Source organism: Protopterus annectens, chromosome 13.part0, assembly GCF_019279795.1.
Source record: "Protopterus annectens isolate FY-2018-M chromosome 13.part0, PAN1.0, whole genome shotgun sequence".
NCBI lineage: Eukaryota > Metazoa > Chordata > Ceratodontiformes > Protopteridae > Protopterus > Protopterus annectens.
The window spans coordinates 1,244,394,559-1,244,420,469 of record NC_056747.1 but is presented as its reverse complement, the minus strand read 5'-3'; the positions used below and the strand labels follow the sequence as shown (position 1 = coordinate 1,244,420,469).

The following is a 25,911-nucleotide window of genomic DNA, read 5'->3' as shown; positions in this document are numbered from 1 at the left end:
TAGGGAAGCGGACCTATGCTTCAGTAACATTCGCCATTCGGTCGCTGAATTAACTGATACATTTTACTTGCCTCCAAAGAGACCTAATTTCTGAAATATCTTCCTCTTTGGTGGGGGTACTGCCTGATGAGGTGCGTGGCACTGTCGCCTCGCAGCTAGCTACCCTTGAATCCATCTCAAACTCCTTGATGTGTTTGATATCTCGCATGTCCAAGGGGGCAGCTCGAGCTGCTGCATCTGGTGTTGTCATGAGACATAATGCTTGGATGTGGTTGTGTGATTTCACAGACCCCTTTAAATCTTTTGTTAATGCACCGGTCGACGACTCTGACGGAAAGACCTTGTCTGCTGTGGGCATATGCTTTTCCAACCCCCAGAGGCCCTACTCCAGGAACCAGAAGGGGGGAAAGATTTGGTTCAAGAAATCCCAAGGATCCTTTTGGGACACTCACGTTTAACAATCCGTACTGGGCAGAGTTAGCAACTCGTATGGAAGACTTCCCTTTCGGGGTAGAAGGGGTCCATGTAACCAGGGAGCTAGAGATTCTTTCTCAGGCAGACCCTACCAGTGCTCCTGAGCAGTTGCCTGATTGCTTTCCTCTGGAAGCAGTCGGGGGTCATTTCTCTCTGCATCTACCAGCCTGGCATCTTATTACTACCGATGTTTGGGTGCAGAGAATAATATCCAGAAGTTACCAAATACCTTTCAACCTAACTCCCAGACCTGTTAAATGAATCCCCGATGTACCGCCCAATCAGAGGGAATTGGCAGCCTTGGAAATGGAAAAACTGCTAAGAAAAAGGGTCATCCAACCAGTCCCACCAGAACAGACAGGATCTGGGTTTACTCGAGGTTATTTTTAGTGCCAAAAAAGACTGGGGACTGGAGACCAATCCTGGATCTCAGAAACCTCAAAAATTCTGGATGGTCACAGTACAGTCCATTCTTCCCTTCCTAGGGAGGGACAGTTGGATGTGTTCTATAGACCTACAGGATATGTACTACCACATAAAGATGGATCACTGTTCCCGGAGGTTTCTTTGCTTCCAGCTGGGAGCCAATCACTACCAGTTCAGGGCACTGCCATTCGGTCACTCAACAGCCCCCCCTCCCAAGTGTTCACCAAATGTATGGCAGTTGTGGTAGCCCATCTTTGACTACAAGGATTCCAGGTGTTTCCCTATGTAGACGATTGGCTCCTTGCTGCTCCGACCCAGGAACCTCCTAGTCCACACCCTCTCTTACACTCAAGATCTCGCTCTCCACTTGGGAATTACAATCAACAAAGACCAATCTCAGATGTCTCCAATGAAGACATTGGAATTTATTGGAGCGATCTTCAACACAACATCCTGTCAAGCTTCTCTCCCCTCTCGCAGGCTTTTGAAAATAAGACACCAAATTCAAGACCTTCTTCTCGCACGTTTGTACCAGCATGTCTTGAACTGCAACTCTTGGGCTCCATGGCAGCTGCCATTACTTTGGTACCATTGGCAAGACTGCACATGAGAATTCTGCAGTGGCTCCTTTCTACACAATGGTCATTGTTAACCTACCCACTCAACCACATGATACACCTTTACAAACTGTTGCAAGGAGGAAATGCTATGGTGGATGGAGCCACAAAAGAATATTTGTTCACTGTTCTGTCTTCCCAACCCATGACCACGGTGACCACAAACACTTCACTATTGGATTGGGGGGGGTCCATTTTCAGGGAAAGACTGTCAAAGGCACCTGGATCCCCCTCTAGGCCAACTTTCACATAAATGTCCTGGAACTGAGGGCAGTTCTCTTAGCATTACAAGTGGTCCATGCATCCCTACCTTCAGGGACAATTGCAATTCAGTCAGACAACATGTCCGCCATCTGGTATATCAACAAGCAAGGTGGAACCAGATCTTACCCCCTGTGTCGGGAAGCCATGAGGATTTGGCACTGGGCGATAGCTTCGTTTTTCTTATAGCAACACATATACCCATGAGTTCCAACCTTCTTGTGGACAATCTGAGCAGGAACCTCCTGATGCCTCACAAATAGTCCCACAACCCTGTAATAGCAACTCGGATTTTCTAACATTGGGGCAAGCCTTGCTGCGACCAGTTTGCTTCCCCCCTGAATTACAAATGTAGGAGCTATTTTGCCTTGTTCCCCCCCCCCCTCAGGGGGGAACCACCGAGGGACGCTCTAATGCAAAATTGGTCTCCTGTATGCCTTTCTCCATTTCGCCTCATTCCAAAATTTCTCCAGAAGCTCAGAGGTTGAAAAGTAAAGTGATCCTCATTGCTCCCTACTGGCCACGTCAAGTTTTGGTTCCCGTTTTTATGGCCTCACCTGATTCACAGCCCGTGGATCCTGAATCATTCCCAGGACCTGTTATCCCATCCTTGGGGACTGATTCATCCAAACCTGCGCAAAGTTCACAGCCTGGTTCCTCCACTTCCAGTGATTTGCCAGGCTTCCTGACAACCCATCTCCTGTTCGTGAAATTCTTCTGGCCTCACACAAACTTTCCACTAGAAAGGTTTATTCTAGTAAATGGACTAGGTTCTCTATTTGGGCGAAAGACCAGAACTTAGACCCTTTTCTATGCCTATTCAAAAGATTCTGCAATACCTGGCTACTCTCCTGCATGTAGGAGCCTCCGCTTCAGCGATCACTGTACATTTAGCAGCTATCGCCAATTTTCATAATGGTCTTGAAAATTCTTCAATTATGTGTCACAACCTATGCAAGACTTTTTTGAAGGGAGTATTACATGTTATACCTCTGGTCAAGCCTCCCTTAGATCCCTGGGACTTGACTATGGTGCTTCACTCTCTTACAGGCTCTCTCTTTGAACCCTTTGATTTCATGTGATTTGACATTTTTGTCTTTGCAGGACCCAGATTGGGTAAACCTGTTTCCAAAGTGACTTTATCCTCCTGGCTTAGAAACGTCATTACCTTTATCTTTCAACAGAATAAGCTACCCTTGCCTTCCAGAATAAAGGCTCATTCTACCAGATCTGTGGCTACCTCTGTGCCTTTTCATTCCAGAGCTTGTTTGGATGATATATGCGCAGCAGCCACGTGGGCAAGACCTCATACCTTCATATCTCATTACAAATTGGATTTGGCTACCAGGGGATGAGACTCTTTTTACAGTAAATGAATAAAGATTTACAACGTCGGATAAAGAAGTTCTGTCTTACCATAATGTTCATCTGTGTTGTCTATCTTTATTCATTCTTTACTTCCTGCCCTCCTTCCCCCTGACTGGACTCCTAGTGGACTTTAGGTACTCCTGGTTAGGGTATTTGCTCAGACAGAGCCTCCTACCTTTTTTCCTATTGCTACATTTTTTATGTTGGGCGGGCAAACTCGATGTGGAGTACCTAAAAGAGGGGCATTGTGGGTAGGTTTTTAGCTGAGAATTTTTGGCTTGCATGAGCTGGGAAACGACCATATCGGTTCCGAGCATGGAACCGAGGTCCTAACAGTAAAGAGTGAATAAAGATCTACAACACAGATGGAACGTTATGGTAAGACACAACTTATTTTTAATATGTACTTTCTCTTAAGTTTTAACTTTGTTTTAAATTTGCCTACTCCCATTTCTTTATCAAGTACAATTTGAAATCCTTTTTAATGTCTTTGACTTGCCAGTAGTGCATTTCGGAGTTTTACAACTCGTTTTTTTACAGTGAATGTGTCCCTGAGTTCTGTAACCTGTTTGAAAGCAATAAGGTTTAAGATAGACATGTAGCAGAATTCGTAATTTCTTTTTTATGTTAGCATTTTATTTATACATTTCTGGTGTGATGTTTACATTGTAGGTTGTCGTTATGCCACCACTTTTTGTCTAACTTCCTCCCAAAATCTCTCACCTTTGTGTCTTGCCCATGTGGTATACATTTTCTGGTATACTTTATTCTACCTCATTTCATAACTTTAAGTTAACTCCTAGCTTATGCTTATTTGTCCATTAATTCCTGTAAATTAACAATTGGTGAAAATGTTTGTCCTTGGTGTTTATGCTGTTTACTTATTTAGCATTGTGTCTGTGTGCTTGCATAAAATATATACAGTAAACTCTCAGTTAACCGGCACACATGGTGATTGGTAAATGCTGGATAACTGTAGTTTCTGGTTGCTTGAGAGTTGCTGTTAAAAAAAAATCGGCCTGACTAATACTATATTTGTTTGGTTTGACTGCTCTCAGGTTAGAGAGAGAGGAAATTTGTTCCTATCTTCCTTTTTAAAACTCTAAAAACATAAGGTATGTTTCTGTGGGCGGGAGGCAAAGTGCAACACATGAAAATTGTACTGTATTTCTTCCATGTAGTAAGAAACCAGCAATGAGGTGTGGTCAGTTCTTTATAAACCGTCTTCTTACCTGTTAAAAGTGCTAATAAATGTCACTGATGTTCAACTTATGCCTTTGTAAATTGTGGCCACGGTAACATCTCATTCAGTTTTTTTTGACCATTTTGGGAGCCTTTTCAGAATGGATTGCAACATAGGGTTGTGAATTCCAGAATGGCTGTAATCCCTTCCCTTCTTTAGGGTTTCATTGGCAGTGTTTTAAATTCAGGAGCATCAACCTTTCAGCCTTCCCACGTCCCCAAGAAAAAATTGCAAAAATCTTAATTTAGCCATATTTGTCACGTGTGTGGTGTTTTTTTTTTTTGTGAAAACGGGATTTAATGTTGGGTCATAACATTGCAGACAAATTTATTTTCTGAACAAAGTGTAATCAGCTTAACATTTAGACTCTTGGGATACGTAGTAATGAATGTAATCTTTTGGGCTTCCAGTTTCTATACAGCGGTTAGCATTCTAAGTCCCTTAAAGATTCCATATGATGAGCTTATGAGAATGAGTAGAAATTGCCCAGAAAGTGAAAATTTGTTTTAGATGTTTGGAAGAACAGACTAATGCATGTGAGTTGTACCCATGAGCAATGTAGACATAAGAAACTGCAGGTAAGAAACTTCAGGCAGTACAAGGAGAAAATGTGTGAAGGACTTTGAACATATGTAATCCATAGCAAGACTTATCAAAGGTACTTTGTCAAACGTTTAGTCTGTTCTGTATGCGTGTTGTGCATTTAAAACACTTGTGCATAAACGCTGTCTAAAGAAAACGACCACAAAGTCAGACACAGAAAGTGTACACACACTCAAGATGTTTTTCATTAAGTGGGGAACCCTTCCACGCCTACACCAGACTTTACATTGCAACTCTGAGCTCGCACTTACCCCAGGAGAAATCCTGCTGAAGACACTAAACATCATAAATATCTTGCACTACACTGTTGTCGCTCGCACTTACCCCAGGAGAAATCCTGCTGAAGACACTAAATAAAATAAATATCTTGCACTACACTGTTGTCGTTCAGTACTTCAGTCACCCATTCACACACAGCATCAAACCTCTGAACACTCATTCATTCTCTGTTTCCATTCTGGTACAGAACCACAGACCCATCACAAAGATTGACCACTCACTCAGATGCCTACACATGCATTCACTTTATATGCAACTGTCTAAGCAGTTGGTTTTCAAGATAAATGTCCAGGGAAGACAAACTGCTTCTGAATGTCTTGGGCACAAATGCCTTACAGATACAAGAGGTATGGTCATGGCCTTTGAATTGTGCAGAACCAAAACTCTGTTTTTGTATGTATATATGCAATAGGGAGGTGTGTGTGTACTCCCTCATGCACTTGGGTTGCTGTCACCATGGTGATGAGACACTGTCATACATTAGAAATATTCACAACTAAACTGCCAAGCCTGACACCACATACGTACTCAAACTCACCAGTACCCTCAAACACACAGTTGCACTGACAACACTGCAGAGTCTCTCACACGTGTGCACACACTTCCCTGCTTAAAGCTATGCCATGCAGCGTATATGTATATTCAGACTCCATGGCACTCAGACATGCACTTAGTTTTCTGAAATCTGCCTTGCATAGGAACGCAATAATTCCTATGTATAGAATAGAATTAACTTACCTGCAAGCATCCACACTATTGTACATCTTTGTCTGAATATGTATGCGATCAGTACATACATTCAGCAGAAGTTTACTATCGAGTGGTAGATTGCGATGAGCTGGCACTCGACTAGATCCGTGTCAAGGAGGATGGCACCTGTCGAACGGAGTTAGTAACATATGTGACAGCATATAGTTCAGCTAGAGCCCAGAGTTTGGTAGTAATATAGGTTCATAATTGTTTTGAAGTGAGTTTTCAACATTAATAAACTTCTTTTTTTTTTTTTTTTTTTGTAGTGTATATGCTATTTGGTGGCAGCGGCTCATCCTTTACAATGGGTGCTGTTTGGTGCCGACGGCGCATCCTTTACATTATTAGGTGCTGTTTGGTGGTGACAGCTTATCTTTTACACTAGATGCAGGAGCATCTATCTGAATAATATGAGTTTAAGCAGAGTAACCCGGCATCTATCTGAATAATATGAGTTTAAGCAGAGTAACCCGGCATTCTAAATAGTGATGACCTAAAGAAACTAGTGAATTCCATTGTATCCCACTGTGATGTGTACAAAAGCAAATGCATAGTGGGGAAAAATGTACCTTTTGTTATTGGAAATTTAGAGCCCAGATTATTAAGTTTATTTCTTTTTTTTTTTCTCTGTGTTTAAGAAGTAGAGTATAAATGTGGCAATTGGCTCAGAGAAGTAAGGTTGTGGGTTTTTAATTAGTGTCTTCCAGATTCTAAGGTACCGGGTTTAATTCTCCTATCTCATTTTGCCTACTGTGTGATTCTGAGCAAGTCACTTAACCAGATAGTCACCCCTGAAACTGGACACTTGGGTCCAGTGGAGTTAACCTGATTAACACATGTATAAAATAAAAGTAAAATGGGTCTAAACATTGACTTTCTGAATTGAGAGCTGTTTTTAATATATTGAGGCAGGGATTGAAATTCCTAGAGTGTTCCACTTAAACTCCAAACACTAATATTTGCATTTTTATAAAATGTGTTTTCAGTTGGTGATTGCAGTTAAGGTGTCATAACAGCTGTAGTTATGATGCAATTGACTGAATTCAAATTGTAAAATACCAAGGAACATAAGTTTAAACTACTTGCAAAGAATCCTAAAGGCTGATGTGTCAAGAGTTTGCATCTCTGCTAGTAAAGCAGTTCTGAAGTAGATTTCTTATATTTGTGTTTTTAATTTTCACATTTCAGTGGTCTAATCTGTGAAGGGGACCTTGGTGAATGATTGTTACAAGTTGGGGGATATGCAGTAATAGAATCTGCTGAGAAGGCTTCAGCATATGGATGAGCTTGTTCATATGATGACCCTGTAACGCATCATTCCTCAGTGGTCGAGGCCTAAGCCCTTACAAGGGAGGCTCAAGCAGCTCTTTAATTTTGTTGAATGATAGTAATTCAGTACATAATAGTTTATTGTAGAAGGACTACAGACAGTATTTTCAAATGCATGTATGTTGGAGGAGGTTCATCACCATATAGTGCAGTGTATATTCTTGTATGGGAACGTAAAGCAGAGTCCAGTATGTACTCTTGGTGTATGATGGAGCTTAGTATTTTCTTAGTACATATACAACATTCAAGGACTCCTCCTGTTTGTGATGGGGGTCTGTGTGACAAATTCTAAGAAGCTGATGTGAGTGAGTTTGACCGGTGAGAAAGATGTGTTCTTTTTGCCCATATTCCTACCAACAGTCATAAAGAATTTTTCCATTTGCACATTCACAAAGGTCCTTTTTTATTTGGTCCACTGAAAATGTTTGTTTTTTGTTGAGGTGAGAGATTGTTCAGCATGTAAAACTCTACCTGCCAATCAGGGACGACCGAGTTCCGGCTGTGGGACTAACGGGAAAAAAAAAGAAGAGTAGTTGTTGAGGTGAGAGATGTGTAGAGGAGGCTGGTATTTGGCAGCTGTGAGGGCACTCTGTCTTTGCCAGCACCCTGGCTGTGAGGAGATTTTATGTTCAACCAAAATCCACTCTAGGGTGCGGGCACATGACAGGCACACTGTCAGAGAGTCCACATCACCATCCCTTGGCAGATGTACACTCCCGTGCCCTTGCTGATAAGGTTTCTCTTTCTGCAAAGGCTACCACCTCTGGTGGCTTGGTGAACTGAAGCATTCATGCCCTCTTCCTCCAAAATAATGGGTCAATGTGCCTAGTTTTGCCTACTCTCCCTAATCTAGGATGGATATGTTCATTCTTGCCTGCTAGCTCCAGCAAGCACCAAAGTCGCTAATTGAACTCTAGGTCAGGAATTTTATCTCTCTCCAGCTTTTCATCTTCCATCTTGCTTTCTACTGTTACTCAGCATATTTTACATCTGCACTGTCCACGTTTCTGCCCTAGAGCATTTATAAGCCTAGCCAGAGTGTATTTGGCTTCCGCCTCCCTATTAGATTAGCCTACTGTGCCTCTGTAAAGGAGGTCACAGAAGGTACCCTTTTAAGATTAGTTTACTGTGCCTCTGTCTAGCAGGGACACAGAAGAGATCCCAGGGGTGAATTTGTGATTTCCCATCCACGCGTCCAGATTTCGCTTGAAGAGGGTCAGCGAGGGACTATGTCTAACATGAATTGGGATTCTATTCGAGTGAGGGGAGCCTCTGGGAAATGAATCTGTCCCTCCAGCATGTCCTATTTATTTTTGTGCTGAGGTTTAGGTCCCTGGAGCATGTAGCTCTAATGGACTTGGATTTTTTGAGGTGGAGCATGTCCATTAATTCTGGGTTTGACATGGCTTTGTACGTCAGGCATAGATCGCCTCTGAGTAGGCGGTAAGCAACTGAGTAGGGCTGGAGTTTCTTTAGTCGAGCTGCATAGGACATCTGTTTGTAGCCCATGGTCCTCTTGGTGAGGTACTTTTGGGGTCTCTCCAGTTGCTGCAGGTGTCTGGTAAGGTTCATCCCAAAAGGGGCATTGTATTCAATTATGGGCCTGATCAGTGACTAGTAGACCTCTCTTGATCTAGATGCGAACCCTTTCGTGATAAGGTGGGCTATGTAGAAGGTTTTTCTAACCACTTTGGCAACGTGATTATCAAAGGAGAGATTACTATCTACGTTGGTCCCCAAATCTCTAATTACTTCTTCCGTACTTAATGGATTACCACCTATGTGGTAATTTGTGGGCACCTTTTTTTTCCCAAAGGGGATGACTATATGCACTTTTTTTAGCATTTAGCTTGAGGCCGTGGCTCTGGCACCAAGCATCCGTCTCTGAGACCCTTTTGGAGGATGCTTGTGTCAGCTGGAGATTCAATTATGGCCCCCAGTTTGCAGTCATCTGCGAACTTTGTCAGCCATAATCCCCCCCCCCCGTGTTAGCCTGAACCTCAGAGAAGTATATACCGAATAAGAGCGGTCCCAGAACGGAGCCCTGTTGGACACCACTTGTAACTGATTTGGACATGGCACCTGCGATTCTGACCATGTGGGTTCTATCTCAGCCAGTTTGCAACCCATCTTGTGATATAGGGGTTGATATTTAAGCTGGTAAGCTTATTTATGATGCCAGAGTGGGGTATTGTGTCGAAGGCTTTTGCGAGGTCCAGGTAGGCTGTGTGGACTACCTTGCCCTCTTCTATGGCTTTGGTAACTCTTTCAAAGAAATCAACTAGGTTTAAGAGGCAAGATCTGCCCTTAACAAAGTGTCTGGAGGCTCCCAATGTCTTTGTTTATGAGTTCCATGATAATAAGCTCCATAGCTTTACAGACCAGACTAGTCAGGCTTATGGGGCGATAGTTTCCGGGGTCTGTTGTGGCACCACCTTTGTGGAGTGGGACCACTGTAGCTGTACGCTATTCTTTGGGTACATATCCTGTAGTAAGGCTAAGTTTGAACAGTGACTTAATGTGAGGGTTCAGTTCTTCTTGGAGCTCGTGTAAGACACAGCCTGGGACACCGTCCGGTCCCATAGATGCTGTGTTTTTTTTTGCTTTGGAGAGGGCAGCTTTCACCTGTGCATCTGTGATGTCAGGTATGTTACATTCAGTTGGGATAGGCATTTGCTCCTTTGGGGGGGAAGGGGGGAGAAGTTTGCACTGAATCTGTCTGCCAGGATGTTGGCTATGTCTGTTGGTTCTGTATATTTTGTACAGTTATGCAACAATTCAGAGCATATCTGGGAGTTTCCACCCATGTTCTTGACATAATTAAAGAAGGCCTTGTGATTATCTTTAGTGTCTAGGGCAATTTTTCTTTCGAAACTGGCCTTTGATGATTTTATGAGGGATTGAAGTTTCTTGCTAATACTGATCAGAGATGCCTTCCCTTTTTGGGATTTTGCTCTGTCATGTAGTAGCTTCCTCCTTCTGTTGTATAGCTTATTTATGGCCGGGGTCCACCAGACTGGTGGGGTCTCCTGTTTTTGGAGGAGTGAGTCTTGGTTTTATTTGGGATATCATGATCCATGCATTACTGCAGGTGCTCGTAGAATGCATTTGTAAAGGATTCTGCGGATTGGGCTGTATTATCCTCTGGCCCAGGGACTTTGAAGGATTCCACCTCAGTCTTGAGAAGTGCAAAGTTGGCTTTTGAGAAATTCTTTACAGTGATTTCCTTGGCTGGCTGGGGGTGGGGACGGGGTATGGATGTCCAGGGAAATTTGTTTATGGTCTGATCTTACCAATGAGGGGTTTACCTCTGGGTGTGGAAGATAGAGTCCCCATGTTGGTGATGACCAGGTCCAATATGTTGTTCCCTCTTGTGGGAGTGGTGACCAGTTGTTCCATTGCTTTAGAGTTTATAAATTCAAGGAACCGTTGGGCGAGGGTGTATGGGCTTGAGTAGTTTTCCCAGTCAATGTTTGGGTAGTTGAAGTCACCCAATAACAGTGTTTGGAGAGACCTTCATATTCTCTATTGTCAGGAATGCCAAGTGGGGTTCCTGTAATAGGGAGGGTGTTCTGTAGCAGGCTACAAACTGAAAGGCAGTTTCGCCCACTGTTAGTTGTACATGGATGGTTTCCGAAGCTTTGTGCAGTGCCACTAACCTGGAGGTGTAGGTATCTCTGAATATAGATACTCCCCCTCCTTTCGTGCTTCGGTCCGAGTTTTGGGGCAGAAACGCATGGTATGAGTTATAACCTGGTAGTGCTGGGGTGCACTCAGGAGCCTTGAACCAGGTTTCTGTTACTGCACAGACATCGATTTTTCTCCATACTGAGGAGAGCACACGCATCTTGAGGTTTAGACTTCTGGCATTGAGTAGCATTGCCTTTAGTTTTTTATCCTTGGGTTGTCTATGGAGGTGGGTTTGTCCTTTGAGCCTTGCCTAAAAAAGGCACTATGGGGGTGGCAGGAGCCTTGGCCAGTATACGAAAGCCTAAGGGTGACAGCCGTCCCTAGCGAAGCAACGTGGCTTGTCGAGCATGTCATCCCAGGCTGACAGACACTGGATCCCCTTTGACACCAATACTTTAGCCAGTTGTTGAAACTGATCATTTTGTCTTTATACTGTGGCATCATTCTTGATGAGGGCAAGATACTACTCAAGGTCAGGGTCATACCAGCCTGGGCTACATGGTCAGAGAGCTCCTTTGTCTCCATGTAGTCCAGGGAGGTACGTCTCGGGTCATTCACACCAGCATGGACAATGACTGTCATACTTGTACTTGCTTTGGAGTGACCTGATTGTTTGCTTTATGTGGCGGATCCTGGCACCCGACAGGCAGCTTACAGTGACCTTCTCCTTGTTCAGTCTGGTGAGCGGGATATCAGTGTGCCGGACAATAGAGTTCCCTATAACAAGTGTATTTGGTGTGTTGTTTGGCCTTAAGGGCTGTGACTGTGAGGCACACTGATTTTGTGAGATATGTGATTTGTGGGTATTGTTGAGGGGTGGCTGTTGCTTGGATAGCTGCTTAGGAGGTCTTTGCTGTTTAGGCAGATTTTTATTTAGAGCCTCCGAGTATGTGTTTGTGTTGGGTATACAGATGCAATAGGTCTGTGTGAGACTGGATTTGTGGTGTGTGTGGTGTTTTTTTTTTCCTTTATTCAGAGCTTTCTTGAAGTACTCCTTCCAGCAGCCGTTGATATTCTGTTTGAATGTAAGCAGACAGTTGGTGATATTCCCTGTGAATGTCCCCTACCAAGCTGTGGGCTTAAGACCCTGATGGTGTGTTTTTTTTTTTTTTTTTTTGCCATCTGATGGTAGTTTCTCTTGACATCTTGTTCATCACCATTTTGACTGGTGGTCTAGCCTGTTAGCCAGCCACTATTTCTTCTTTGCCTTGTCTGTATTTTATCACCTACTACTTACACTCATTTCTTTTGATAACTTCCTGCAGTCCACCTCCATTTCCTGGCTTAACAGTGTAACTGTTCTGTTGTCTTCACACTGTTTGAGATGCTTCAGTTCTACCTATTTCTTCCTCTTCCTGAGTTTCTGGATCTTAAAACTCCTGTGCTGTTGCTCCCTTGACCCTAGAGCTTACTCTAACCTTTGCTTGCAGTTGATTGTTACCATCAGTGATTTATACTGGGCGCAGAGCTGAGTTCTGTAGATGACTTTGAGCTCTCTGATTTGACCCATTATACATGTTTCATTGTGCATTTTCCTTACAGGAGGAATTACTCTTGTATGTAGTCTTGTGGCTTTCTTTGTTGGTGAGTAATGCGGTGGTCACCATTAAGCAGTTTGCCAGACTTAGGTCTATAATGGCCTCTCCTTGAAGCCTTGCTGTGAAGCATTGAGAAGTCTTCATACTGGACTCTGCTTGCCATGAATGACTCTGATGACACCCTCGCTGTGTTCATAATGCGCAGCCTTGTTCTCACCTTCTGAGCATCTTTCTAAATACCAAGGTAGATGTTTTGTGGGGATGACTGAAGGTTCTGCTTCTAAATAGCTGCTCCTGGTTATTTTTTATTGATCCTTGGGTCCAGAAAGATAAGGTCAGGAGGTGACAACTTGTCTTTTTATATAGATTTTTTTTTCCTTTGTGTTAATATTGTGCAGTGGAGTAAAATGCTTTTTCATAAATTCTGTAACGTCATAGTTGCATTACTGATAAAATGCTTATTTTAGTTATGCTGAGGTATGTATTCCTTGTGAACTGTCCACTTCTATATATCTGTGTGGAAGGAGACTCTTGAGTTTATTTGGCTGTGTAATTTCACAATTAGTATTTCCTTGTTAAACCCATGATGATGCTGCTGCAGCATAGTGGTATTAAATTGTATGGTGTTCGTGTGTGCTTGCTTTGTGATGTTTTACTTTGTAGATTCTTAAAATATTTTGGCAGAATACAGCAAATAGTAGAAAAGCAGCACATAATTACAGCATTGAGTTGTAACTAACAGTTTGTCACTTTGGTAAGGTTGTCACCTTTTTAAGACTGCCAAAGTGGAACATTTCTTATTGAAATATGACTGGTTGCTGGAGAGAACACCCACTATTGATGAGAGTACTTACATTCACTTTCATAGACTTGCAATATTTGTATAGTTTCATATCCTGTCGAGATGTTTTAGACACCGTATTGTGGTTTTTGCACTATTTAGAGAAATGTTAAAAGTAGCAGTGGGATCTTCGACTCGTCTGAGAGGTGGTGTTAGTTTACGACAGGCAGTGGCTAGAGCTTGAGCATGTGAGAAGTTTGGAAAGACCATGGAGAAAGACTGATCCCCTGGGTGGCTTTAGACAGGTTCTTGCATACCATTGCCTCCATGAGTTGTCGATAGGTCTTCATTTGGGCTGTATTAGGTGAGGGCAGTAAGTGCCAACTTTTGCTATGGAGATTTGTCTACAGAGGGGAAGGACTGTTTTGAGTCATTTCTTCACTTGGACATATCCAGTCAGAAGGCTGAGCCTGACTGCCTAAGATTTAGAATTGCAACTAGTCCTCCATAGTTTTGTAATCTGTATGGAGGACATCTTCCAGGAGTTGTTGTTGAAGGTGCTGGATGTAGTGTGGGTAGTAAGAGCAGCATTCCTTTCAGTCTTGTATGGAAGTGGACAGCAATACTTCCCAGTGGAAAATTGGGGAGGTATTCCCCATCTTTATGGGGGGTTAAAGTATGTGCAGGCCCTCTAGGAGAATCATCCCAGCCTCCAGAACCTGTGTACTGAGTCAGGTTCAGGTGACATATTGCATATTTCTGTCCTGTCCTGTGAATAGTAGACCAACTTTGTTTTGCAGTTGTGTGAGGGATTACTGAGGTTTGCTGACCATTGTATGCATTGCAGACTTTAGATAGGCTTATTTATGGTTGTTGTGTCCCAGCAGGTGTTGTGGTGGGTACTAAAGAATGTGGGTACTGGAGCCATTGCGTTGTGCTTTCCAGTCCATTTGACATGGTGAGAGTTGTACCTGTATTTGCATAAGATTTATTTAAGGTGAATCCTGGAAAGGCGAGTCCTATCACCAGTTCTGTCCAAGAATTTTATGGACAGGCTGTGAAGACCACAGCAGTTGGGAAGATATATTTCTTTCGAAAACCTATTACAGCACAGTGGTGCAGCGGTTAACGTTGTCGCCTCACAGCAAGAGGTTCTCCGGTTCGATTCTCGGCTGGGTGCCTTCTGTGTCTGGAGCATTTCTCCAAACAGGCTCTGTGGAATCACAAATGTTAAATAAATAAAAAAAAGTTAAAAATAAAATTGTGTCCATTGTTTACTAACTGCCCTTTTGTTCTTGTCTGTGATTTTTTGATGTGCTGTCAGTTTCCTGTTTTGTATAAAGTGAATGGGACTGGGATGAGAATTGGAACATCAAACTCTAAGACCATGGTACTCTAACAGGAAAAGAGTGAATAGCTGTCTTTGTGTTGGGGTTAGCTGCTCTTAAATGTAGAAGTTTAAATAAACATGAGGTTTTGTTCTTGAATGGCAAGGGAGCCGTTTTAAGATTGATACTGAATTGGAGCAACTGCTACATGCTTGTCATTGAGGCAGACACTTTCTCAATTTTAGGGAACAGTCTTTCCCCTTTCTCACATAAGGTCGCAAGCTTTGCATGGTACCTAAAATGGTGAGTTTGCAGGTAAACTTCATAAACTTTCTCAGGAGGGTTGCAAGCCTTACTGTCTCTGACAGCACAAGGAGATCTCTGATTTAGAAGAACCGATAAATTCAGGCACTGCTCTGGAAAGAATCCTCTTTGATTTGGATGCCTTACAAGGATCCAAAAGAAATAGTGTGACTACCCATATTTTAGTCGGTCAATAAAAAAATTTAAGGCCGAATAAAACCACTGGGCTTAAAGTCTTTGCAACCGACTAAAGTGCTTACTGTGATATGGTTCTAAATTTTATGTAATAAGAGCCAGTGGTTTTGTTCACGTTGTCTTTTTCTTTCTTCATCTTGTAAGGATTCCTGTGACTGACTGCACCTGTTTAAAGCTGTAGGTACAGTCGTGAGGAAGAGGGAGATAGAGCAGTAGGGAATGCTTTGACGAATGGGGACTCTCTCAAAACCAACTGCAATCTGTGGTTGGGGAAAGGGAAGCTTGATCTTCACTGCTTATTGCACTGAGACCCTTATCAAAAAGTGGAAGAAAAGTAACCTGTATTTCACTGATTAAATTGCCATTCTCGATGGACACCTTGCATAGTTGCCGCTGTGACTCTACTGACCTTACAGTAAAGATCTCTGGCAAAGAGTCTTGTTATATGATTTACCAATTATGTCAGGCTTAGTCTCGGAGCTGCATGTGCCGTAGGTAAGATGCTGACAACTTGCTTTGTTTCAGTCATTCGAGCACACTAAGTGTGTCCCCCACCCTATGTTACAGTTGTAATACAGCCTTCACACTGTAATGTTTTGTTGAATCTTACAGCTAAATTGATTAGGCCATTTTCCATCGTATGTAATTCTTCACTGAAAAGGGTTACCAGACCATCCCACTTACCAGAGACACCAGTCGTAAGGCATCAGCAAACAGTAGCTAGGCCTGTCTACTAAAGAAGTAGCTTGTCCTGTGATGTAACTGACAATAAGTACTCTGTTCCCAAGGCCCACTTCAAGCTTTCCCAGCTTCTTCATAGAGAGAATAGGGATGGGTTCAACCCTGCTTGTTGCCAGACCGAACCACTGCCATGTTGCCAGTCGCACGTAAAGAATGGGATTCTTGGAGTGCCTGCACAATAAAAAGGATTTACATTAAAAGAGAATGGAGCTTTCAGTCCAGATCTCCTGTTGTGGCTGAGTACAGAAAGTTCATTCATGGTAGGTATTCTTTTATTTATGTATGTATGTATTTATTTCTTAAAGGTAAAATTTATAAATCTCTGAATCTGGTACAGCACTGTGACTTTGCTGTGAAGTGGAGTTTACATGTTTTGTCTCTTACATGGCAGAATTAAAAGTATAGTCGCTGCTTATCAGTAACTGCTTTACTGTTTGTTTTCTGTTGCAGGGTTTTGCTGTGTGTGAGTCCAAGATTCAGGGAACCGTCTAGAAATGGCTGGCAAAGTCTTTGAAACACTTGGCAAGTTGGGTCTGGGCCTGGCTGTCGTTGGTGGAGTCATGAATTCAGCACTTTACAATGGTGAGACTGTAAAGACTAAAGTCAAACTGGTCCTTGCTTTGAGACTGGAACCCTAAGTGTGTATTAGACTCATTCAGGTAGTATACAAATTGACCCATCTCAGCCTCAATATGCCCCAGTGTGCTTCTCTAACATGTTACTAGTTTTGATTTGCTAGTGCATAGACTGCTCTTTTTAGGCTTTGTGACATGTCCTGTGACTATGAAGAGGTGCATGTACATGTCATGAGATTCTAACCGCTTAGATGTTTGACCTCATCACAAGCACCAGGTCACTTTTTGTACATTGCTTGTCCATAAAGTAGTTCTTTCCTGATGGAATTTATAGATGGTTATTCCAAGTATAAATGTGAATGAACCTCTTGATTATTTTTCACTTGTGTGTTGCTTTTGTTTCTGTAGATAAAGGCAGATTGTATGGGGGAAGTAATACTTCTAAGGCAGTTATTCTGCTTCATGTGTAGTATGATTAAAAAGGACATGCTAAAATGTTTAATTACCAGGTACAATTTAAGTACAATTTACAATGAGAGTGTTGATGGAGAAGTACAGAGAATGTCAGAAGGAGTTGCATTGTGTGTTTGTAGACTGAGAAAGCATATGACAGGGTGCCTAGAGAGGAGTTGTGGTATTGTAAGAGGAAGTCAGGAGTGTCAGAAAAGTATGTAAGAGTGGTACAGGATATATACGAGGGTAGTGTGACAGCGGCGAGGTCTGCAATGGGAGTGACGGATGCGTTTAAGGTGGAGGTGGGGTTACATCAAGGATCAGCTCTGAGCCCTTTCTTATTTGCAATGGTGATGGTGAGGTTGACAGACGAGATCAGACAGGAGTCCCTGTGGACTATGATGTTTGCAGATGACATTGTGATCTGTAGTGAGAGTAGGGAACAGGTGGAGGAGACCCTGGCGAGATGGAGATATGCTCTATAGAGAAGAGGAATGAAGGTCAGCAGGACTAAGACAGAATATACACGTGTGAATTAGAGGGAGGCTAGAGGAATGGTGAGGATGCAAGGAGTAGAGGTGGCGAAGGTGGATGAGTTTAAATACTTGGGGTCAATAGTTCAGAGTAATGGTGAGTGTGGAAGAGAGTTGAAGAAGAGAGTACAGGCAGGATGGAGTGGGTGGAGAAGAGTGTCAGGAGTGATTTGTGACAGACGAGTACATGTAAGAGTGAAAGGGAAGGTCTACAAGAGGGTAATGAGACAAGCTATGTTATATGGGTTGGAGACGGTGGCATTAACAAAAAGGCAGGAGTTTGAGCTGGATGTGGCAGAATTAAAGATGTTAAGATTTGCACTGGGTGTGACGATGGTGGACAGGATTAGGAATAAGTATATTAGAGGGTCAGCCCAGGTTGGAAGGTTTGGAGACCAAAGCCAGAGAGGCACAATTACGTTGGTTTGGACATGTGCTGAGGAGGGATGCTGAGTATATTGGGGAAAAAGATTCTAAGGATGAAGCTACCAGGTAACAGGAAAAGAGGAAGGCCTAAGGTAAGGTTTATGGATGTGGTTAGAGAGGACATGCAGGTGGTTGGTGTGACAGAGCAAGATGCAGAGGACAGGAAGAAATGGAAACAGGTGATCTGCTGTGGCAACCCCTAACGGGAACAGCCGAAAGAAGATGATGATGATGATGACCAAGTACAATTTAAATACAAGTAAATACTGATTAAATGCAAGTAAATACTGAAGTGTAACTGAGGAGCAGAGTAAAGCCAAGAGAGGCGAGTATACCAAACTAGACTCGTTTTAGAGTAGGAGGTTGCTAACTTGTCAAAAAAATTACATCAACAAAGTCAAAATATGTTTTCATAATTCTAATTTGCAGTGACTGTTTTGCCAGTGTTGCTTAATCACATTAGTTTTAATTTTGTGTTTAAATTTTTTGAAGTCTTTTGAAAATATAGATGTGACTTTGCTCTGCATTCAGAGCAGAAATGTCTACTGTTGCTGATCATTTTTTTTTTTTTTTTTTTTTTTTAAGATTGTATATATGTCATTGTTCTTTCTGCTTTTCCCGGTTAGGGGTCGCCACAGTGGAACTCTGGTCCGCTAATGATGTACTTGTGTTTATTTCATGTATGTTATGTATGCGTATTATGTACATGTATTGATGCGTGCTTACTAAGTATAACCACATGAGTGTGTGTGTGTGTGTGTGTGTGTGTGTGTGTGTGTGTGTGTGTGTGTGTGTGTGTGTACTAGGCTAATGTCCTATATATATCATCACTGAGAAGTTTGAATCAAGCCATCATGGGTCCGTTATAATCTTCTTTTTATTTTTTAATGATTGTACGAGAGATACTTTGACTGTATACCTGATGGAACAGTTGGCCCATGTTTTTGTCCGTTTTTATTTTGTATTGTATTGCATTCATTGATGCCAGTAGTAATTACATCACACAAATCCCTTGGATGTGCTTGGAGAAAACGTCTGTCACCTCTCTGCCCATAGTGGCAGCCACAACAGATTTATCTTCAGACGCTAGCAAAAGGCCATCTCAATACCACGCTATTTGTTTGTTTTGCCAGCAGCATAAGCTTATCTTGCTGTACAAAGCCAATTGTGATAGTGAGGTGTAGAATACAGTAAACTGTACTGGTTCCTGCATTAATTCTTATAGCATGAAGTGTCAGTGTGCAGAGAACAACACCAGCAAAACAGTAGTGCAACCAGTACTTCTGTATAGCAGGGAAACCTGGGCAGTGAAGGAAGAGTAAATGAGGAATGATGACTTGCCTGGGATGGGGGTAGTAGGATGCATATTGTGGGGTAGACATAGAAATGAGACCACCAGGTAGCCCCAATTGCAGAGAATGCCTGGAGAACAAATTGCTGTGATTTGGTGACCTGGACAGGAAAGCGGAAAATAATTTGAAGCAGGATGGGAGAGACCAAAAGAAGGCAGAAGGAATGAGAACATCCAGCTGAGAGAAGCTGAATTGGATTTCATTGATCTGGAACAGATTACCCATCCACATAAAACAAAGCTTTATCCCTGTCCATATTCAAGTGCAACTTGGATCTTTAGCTGGGTAATAAAAAAACTGACCCCACTACTGACTTCTGTACTACTAATGGACCGAGGTAAGGCCTGATGGCAAGTCCAATCCTACACCAAACAGGATACGTTAATTCAAGTACCAGAAGGGAAGTTAGCTTGGCTGAAAGTAGCCCATAAGGGCAGCTAGCCTAGGACTTGCCAATGAACCTGTGAACCTACAACAGTCACACTTCCAGATTAGACATGCTTTATATATGTATGTATGCATGTTTTACTGGTGTAGTGGGCTGATCTACAATGGAACAATTGTAGTGACCATCCAGGTTTTACAGCATAAATAGAGCAGTACAGTTGTTTAAAATGTATGTGATAATACAGTAGTAATAATAGTACATACATATGCCATGAAAGTAATGTAAGTAGGAACAGCTTTAAACGAGTAAAACAGATGAGGTTACTCTGTATAAGAATTTGTAATGTGTACATGAAATAACTAGATAAGGAGAGTGAAGGCTTGGGTAACCTTCCCTGCTTTTCTTAAGTGACTAAGGTTGAGTAGTAGGGTAACTGGAAGTCATGGAGGTGGGAGAGGTTGCAGGAGGTATGTTCACATAAAAGCACTTGGTTAGTGTAGTCTTCCAGGAATAAGGTCCGTCACTTGGGGATATAGGACATTAAGGAAGAAAGCAGTAATTGACAGCTGAGTGCAGCTTTTCGTCATGTATTTGGTTAAAGCTCCTGTTTGCAGTGATGATTGTGAAACACAAGAAAAAGACTAGTTTCTGTAGGTAATGAGTGAGGGTGAAGATAATCACTACTGCCTTAACAGAAGAAAAAGTAGTGCATTGTAGTGAGCGGAGATCCTAAAGTACCTTTTGTGCCAAGTTGTATAAGTGTCTAGTAGAAGAACAAAATGAAAGCATGACTTGTATTGCATGCAGGTCTAGTGGAGGTTGTCTAAGTAAACTGGTGCTGATTATTTTTGCTTTTTTGTTCTTTTTCTTAGTTGATGCTGGACATAGGGCAGTGATATTTGACCGGCTAAGTGGAGTTCAGGATACAGTGATTAATGAAGGCACTCATTTTCTTATTCCATGGATTCAGAAACCAATCATCTTTGACTGTCGTTCACGCCCTCGTAATGTTCCTGTTATCACAGGAAGCAAAGGTAAGCACCTGGTCGTCTGGCAAGCTGTGTACACTGCTAATAGTATAAAACAAGATATATGTTTTTATCTGTGACATGAAATAGGGGTCAGTAACTTTTTAACAATGATCTACAGGTGACTGTTACCTTATCACATTGGGCTACGGTCAGAACAACAGGAAATTATTTTTTTTCCCACTTTAACTTTGGTGGAAATGTAAATCTTAATATTTTCATGTGTTTCATTACTAACCACATTAATTGTAGTAATTAACCTACAGCGTCCTATTAAAATAAATTAAAAATCCCACCCAGAAGTGAGATTACATGGTTTCTGTTAATATGGCTTCTCCTTCCTCCCATCCCAGTAACATGCTAGCCTGTACGTTTCCCTTTTAGCAAATGTGGTAAGTAATTGCAGTTGCTCAGAGCAGCCATTCACAGTACTTAACCCCCCTGGAGCAGTCTTTAATCATTTGACTAGAATATCCAGTTGGAGTAGGTGGACTGGTCTTCACGGACGGTTTTCTTTTAGTGTGTGTCTGAATTACATTATCTGCTGTTCTGATGTGTGAACAGCGGTGGTAGTGCATAATGGTCGTAGCAGGTATGGGATTATTTTTTTCTCTCCACCCAATTTAATGACACTCTAGGGAGAAGAATGCTATCTATGGGAACAGAATTTCAAAACTTATTACTATTTCTTCTAGGGTAAATGTCCATAAAACGTCAGGGGTGAGAGTTAGAGAGATGGAAAGCAAAAGGGCATTATTTGATTGCTGTTTAGTTAGCTGTTTGTATGGGATACCGGGGAGGGGAATATGGGTGGGAGCCTGTCTGCCTTCTGTCTATAAGAGGAGCAAATTATCAAGCTACAGTACACCTCTGCTGCCGTTATTTTATCAAGCTACAGTACACCTCTGTTGTCATTTATTTCTTTTGTTTTCTTTTCCCTATAATCCTTGCAGTGTCACGAGAAATATTGACAGGCTCAAAACCATTCAAAACATATTTCTCACTTTTGTACTTGTGCCTGTGGACTGGCCCAATTAAAATGACTCCCAGTCTTGGGTCTTATTTTTACTTCTGTATTAATAGTGACTATGAACTATGGTATAGGTAGGCCCTATGCTGTATAGGGGCATACAAGATGGGGCGATCATAGCAGACATCATCAAGAGAGAATCCACTGGAGAATGTAATAGCAAGCCACTTCAACATTTCTTCCCAAGAATACCCCATTGATAAAAGCAGCCAGAGAAAAGTCAGAATAATACTGGGAATGAGACCATGTGGTCTGAAGGTGTCCAGCATGCTACTGAGAGAGCACAATGTGGTAAAAGTAGTGCTAGAATTTATGATGCAGATAGATTAAAGCTGGAAGGATGTCCATATACAGGGCTGCTCAGAGATGACAGTCCACTGCTGCAAAGAGCGATACACCATTGGAACTTAGTTGTGGTTAAGAAATGGGGAGGTAAGGATAAGAAGTGACATCTTGGGAACTGAAGAAATGGAATAGGTAATTTTTATGTCAGGTTTTCTGGTGTGCTCTAGTACCTTACAGAAGAAATGGAGTATCCTTTGTAATGAAGTGTCAAAAATCCATTGCATGATTACAGCTGGAATAACAGACCAATTTGGATTTGGGATTACAAATGAAGCTGGACAAAGTAGCAAAATTCTTCCAAGATAATTCACTGGTTATAGCAAACACACTTTCAACATCCTAAGAGACTGCTTTACACTTGGCCAGGTGACCACTAGCAAAGTCAAACTAGCTGTGTAGTTTGTAGTCCAGAGATGGCACAGGTTCTGTACAGTCTGCGAAAAGACTGGTTCAGACCTTCAGATTCTTACTGACAAGTGTAGTATACATGACTGTGTAGAAGGAGGACACCTCCAACTTGGACCTCTTGCAGATATCACGTCCCTTACCAGGCTGGAGTTCTTACAGGATGTCTGCACAGACCTCACTTTGGCCCTCGTTACTACCCGTTTGACAGTTAGTGTCTCAGTAGGAGTTGCTGAGAATTGTATTATGGCTATACAGTGACAAGTCCTTCAATGTTGAATTACAGTGCCCCCCCCCATTGACTGTTGTAGTACCACAAAAATTTGTTCTTGAACCTCTTCTTTTACCGGTCTGTTTAAACTATAATATTAAAACCAATACTACAGTTATGATTCTGCAGTTTTGACGTGTTACTTTGGTACCAAACTTCCAATGCCTCAGCCATCAAAAAATGACCTGAAAATGAACATCCCGGATACAACTATATGGATAGAAAACATGCACTTAATCTTAAATGCCTTAACATTATATCTCCACTACAGATGATAAAGTCTGAAGTGAATGTACTGTTGCATACCCTGATGGATTACATGTATATCTGATAGACCTTTTCAGATAAGTGGTGGCATACTGTAACCCTTCCTTATTTAAATGATGCACAAACTTGAACTCTGTTGTAAGGAAATACTCCTGCCTAGATTGTACACATTGCTGTGCTGAGTAATTTCAGCAGCAGTAGTTGGGGGGGGGGTGCTAGTTCCCTATCCAGAATGTATGTTACCAGCAGCTCGGATTACAGTACATACGGATGCAAATTAAAACTTGCTCTTTCCTGATACTTGGCCCAAAGAGACTTTTAACATCTCTCAGTTCATAAAGCTAACTATCTTCCTGTCATGTAATGTGCTAGTCAGTTCTTCTGCACATTGCTACAAAAGTTTTAAATGTCAAGGCAGCTACCATCTACCAGCAAGGTTAAATACACACACCCACACCCTGTGGTCCTTTCAAATCAGTATATGTAATATCTGTTGATTCTGCAAAAATGGGATTATTGCTTCACTACCCAAACACCATAAAGCCCAGTCTCTCCTGCCAGTTTGTTAAACACCCCCAAAGAACTTGGTGTTAGAAGTATAAATCGGTGCCTCCCATATGCACCTGCACAGGTTCATAGGTAACTACTAGGCTAGCGGTACTTATAGGCCATTTTAAGCTTAGCCAGATTTGTGTGTGTGTGTGTGTGTGTGTGTGTGTGTGTGTGTGTGTGTGTGTGTGTGTGTGTGTTCAAAATGACCTATCCCATTTGGTTAGACATTTGCCTTGCCCATCCCATGGTTTATAATTGTATATTACCTTGTATATTACCCCTAATGAAAATAAATGGGATCATACCATAGATAAACTGAGGGGACCCATGCATAGGATAAAGCATTTAGAAGCTGCCTCTGTCCATTAGTAGTATAGGGGTAATCCTGGGGTAAACTTGCCATCTGAGAGTACTGATCATTTCAAAAATGTGGAAAGATGGAATGTGATTAATAAGACTATAGACTAGACTAAAACTGGAAGAATCGAGCCAAAGAAAATGAAAACCGGTTTCAGTTTGTTTACAAATATAGTTTGTAACCATATTCCAAACTGAACAAGTTCCAGAATAGTAGATGCAAGTAGTATTGTCTTTGTGGTTAACTTTACCAAGTTTTAAGAGTAAGCCTCAGGACTTGGTTGTGCACAGAACTTTTATGCTTTCTAAAATTCTAAGTGTGAGTTAAGTTTGCACTTATTAAAAAGTGCGACAACTACACGTCCTTTGTTAAACTGGCTATACTGAAAATCATGTGTTGTAATGGAGTATAAATTAATAAATGCAAAGAAAATTAATTTTTTGAGTCCCTGCAAAGACCACTAAAGAACCTGAAAGTGATGAGCTATTTAAGATATGGAAAGTCTGGATACTTTCATGATTGGTGTCCAAATTTAAGGAATAAATGAGCAGTGATTTGTTGCAGGAGGCTTGAATATTACAATATTCAAAAATGTAAAGCAAACAATTTACTAAAACTCCCAACAGAACTACAGATTTTTGAGAATACAAACAAAATAACTTTTTAGAATACTTGCACTTCTTTTTTTTAAGGAAAAGATTTCTGAATCAGGAGCAGTTGCACATGGAAGAGTGCTTTTTAGGATAACCCTAAATCGAAATGTAAACAGATTAAACTGCCATTTTAACACTTGCTGCTGACCATGGTTTTCTGAAACATAGTAGAAATGTCAAACGCAGTCTGAAATTAATAACAAAACAATTAGCTGAACAAGAAGAAAAGAGGACTGAAGAAGAGCTGCAAAAGAACAGGTGGTGAGAGTTGCAGGGTATGTTGGTAAAGCAAATTCACAAAGATAGTACATTACACAAAACACTTCCTAAATTGCTGAAGTCTATAAACAAAAAGATTAATTGGGGAGTATTTATATAGTCATTTATATAGTCAATAGAGTGGCCTATTTTCAGGGTATAGTAGGAAATGGTGGTAAAAGTCATGAGTGCATGGAATAGATAGAGCATCCATTACTTGGATTGGAAACGCATACCTGGGTTAACTAGTACCTGCATCTTCTGTAGTACATTGGTGGGGAAATAGGACTCTGATCTGCATGTTTGTGTAATGCTGAATGGAAATGAATTTATATTCTGAACAGTTGTTGGTGACCTGTATTTTCTGTTAGATTTACAGAATGTGAATATTACACTGCGTATCCTGTTCAGACCAATAGCCAATCAGCTTCCTAGAATCTATACCAGCCTTGGAGAAGATTATGATGAGAAAGTGCTGCCATCCATCACCACGGAGATCCTCAAATCTGTTGTTGTAAGGCCTTGCATTATTCTTTGCAGCAAAACATTTAGTACTGTACGTAGTAAGTTCTAGGAATGAATGCTGCTTACTGTCATTATGCTCAGTCTTTGACAAGGCTGCTAATGGTTAAGAAAAAAAAAAAAACTTTTTTGAATGTACTATTCAGGGATTGCTCTGACAGGGGGATGGCCCCTGGTTGGTCAAAGGAAACCTCATCTGGGCTGTTTGGGTAATCTCCCTGTTCATTGAAACATGATGGTAGTAAACACTGAGATGGCATAACAATAAGGGTTGTGAAGTCTTGTCCTCTTACGCTACTGCATGTATTTTAAGAATTTATATATTTAGGGATGGGGGGTGCAAGCCTTGTTATCTCTGCAGAAATGCATTTTTATCTTGTTTTGATAGTGTAGCCTTGTATTGTTTGATCAATGGAATGGTAGAGTTGAGTAAAATTCTGTCAGTTTGTCGTATCCTTCAAAGATCAAAGCTATATGAAGGTTATGGAAAATTCCTTTTTATTCTTTGACTTGAGACTTTGTTTCTTTTGATAGCTGAAGCAAATGTGAACTTGTTCTTCGTTGCTGTC

The 25,911-nt window shown here is 41.6% G+C and overlaps 1 protein-coding gene across 1 annotated transcript in view; it reads left to right on the top strand.

Annotated features, from left to right (window-relative positions):
• Nucleotides 1–25,911, top strand: part of PHB (prohibitin) — a 119,299-nt gene that overhangs the window by 5,897 nt on the left and 87,491 nt on the right. Inside the window, 3 exon segments of the mRNA XM_044055267.1 lie at nucleotides 16,377–16,508; nucleotides 20,526–20,687; nucleotides 25,192–25,334. Of these exon segments, the coding sequence (XP_043911202.1) occupies nucleotides 16,421–16,508; nucleotides 20,526–20,687; nucleotides 25,192–25,334 (393 nt within the window). The 5' untranslated portion in view covers nucleotides 16,377–16,420.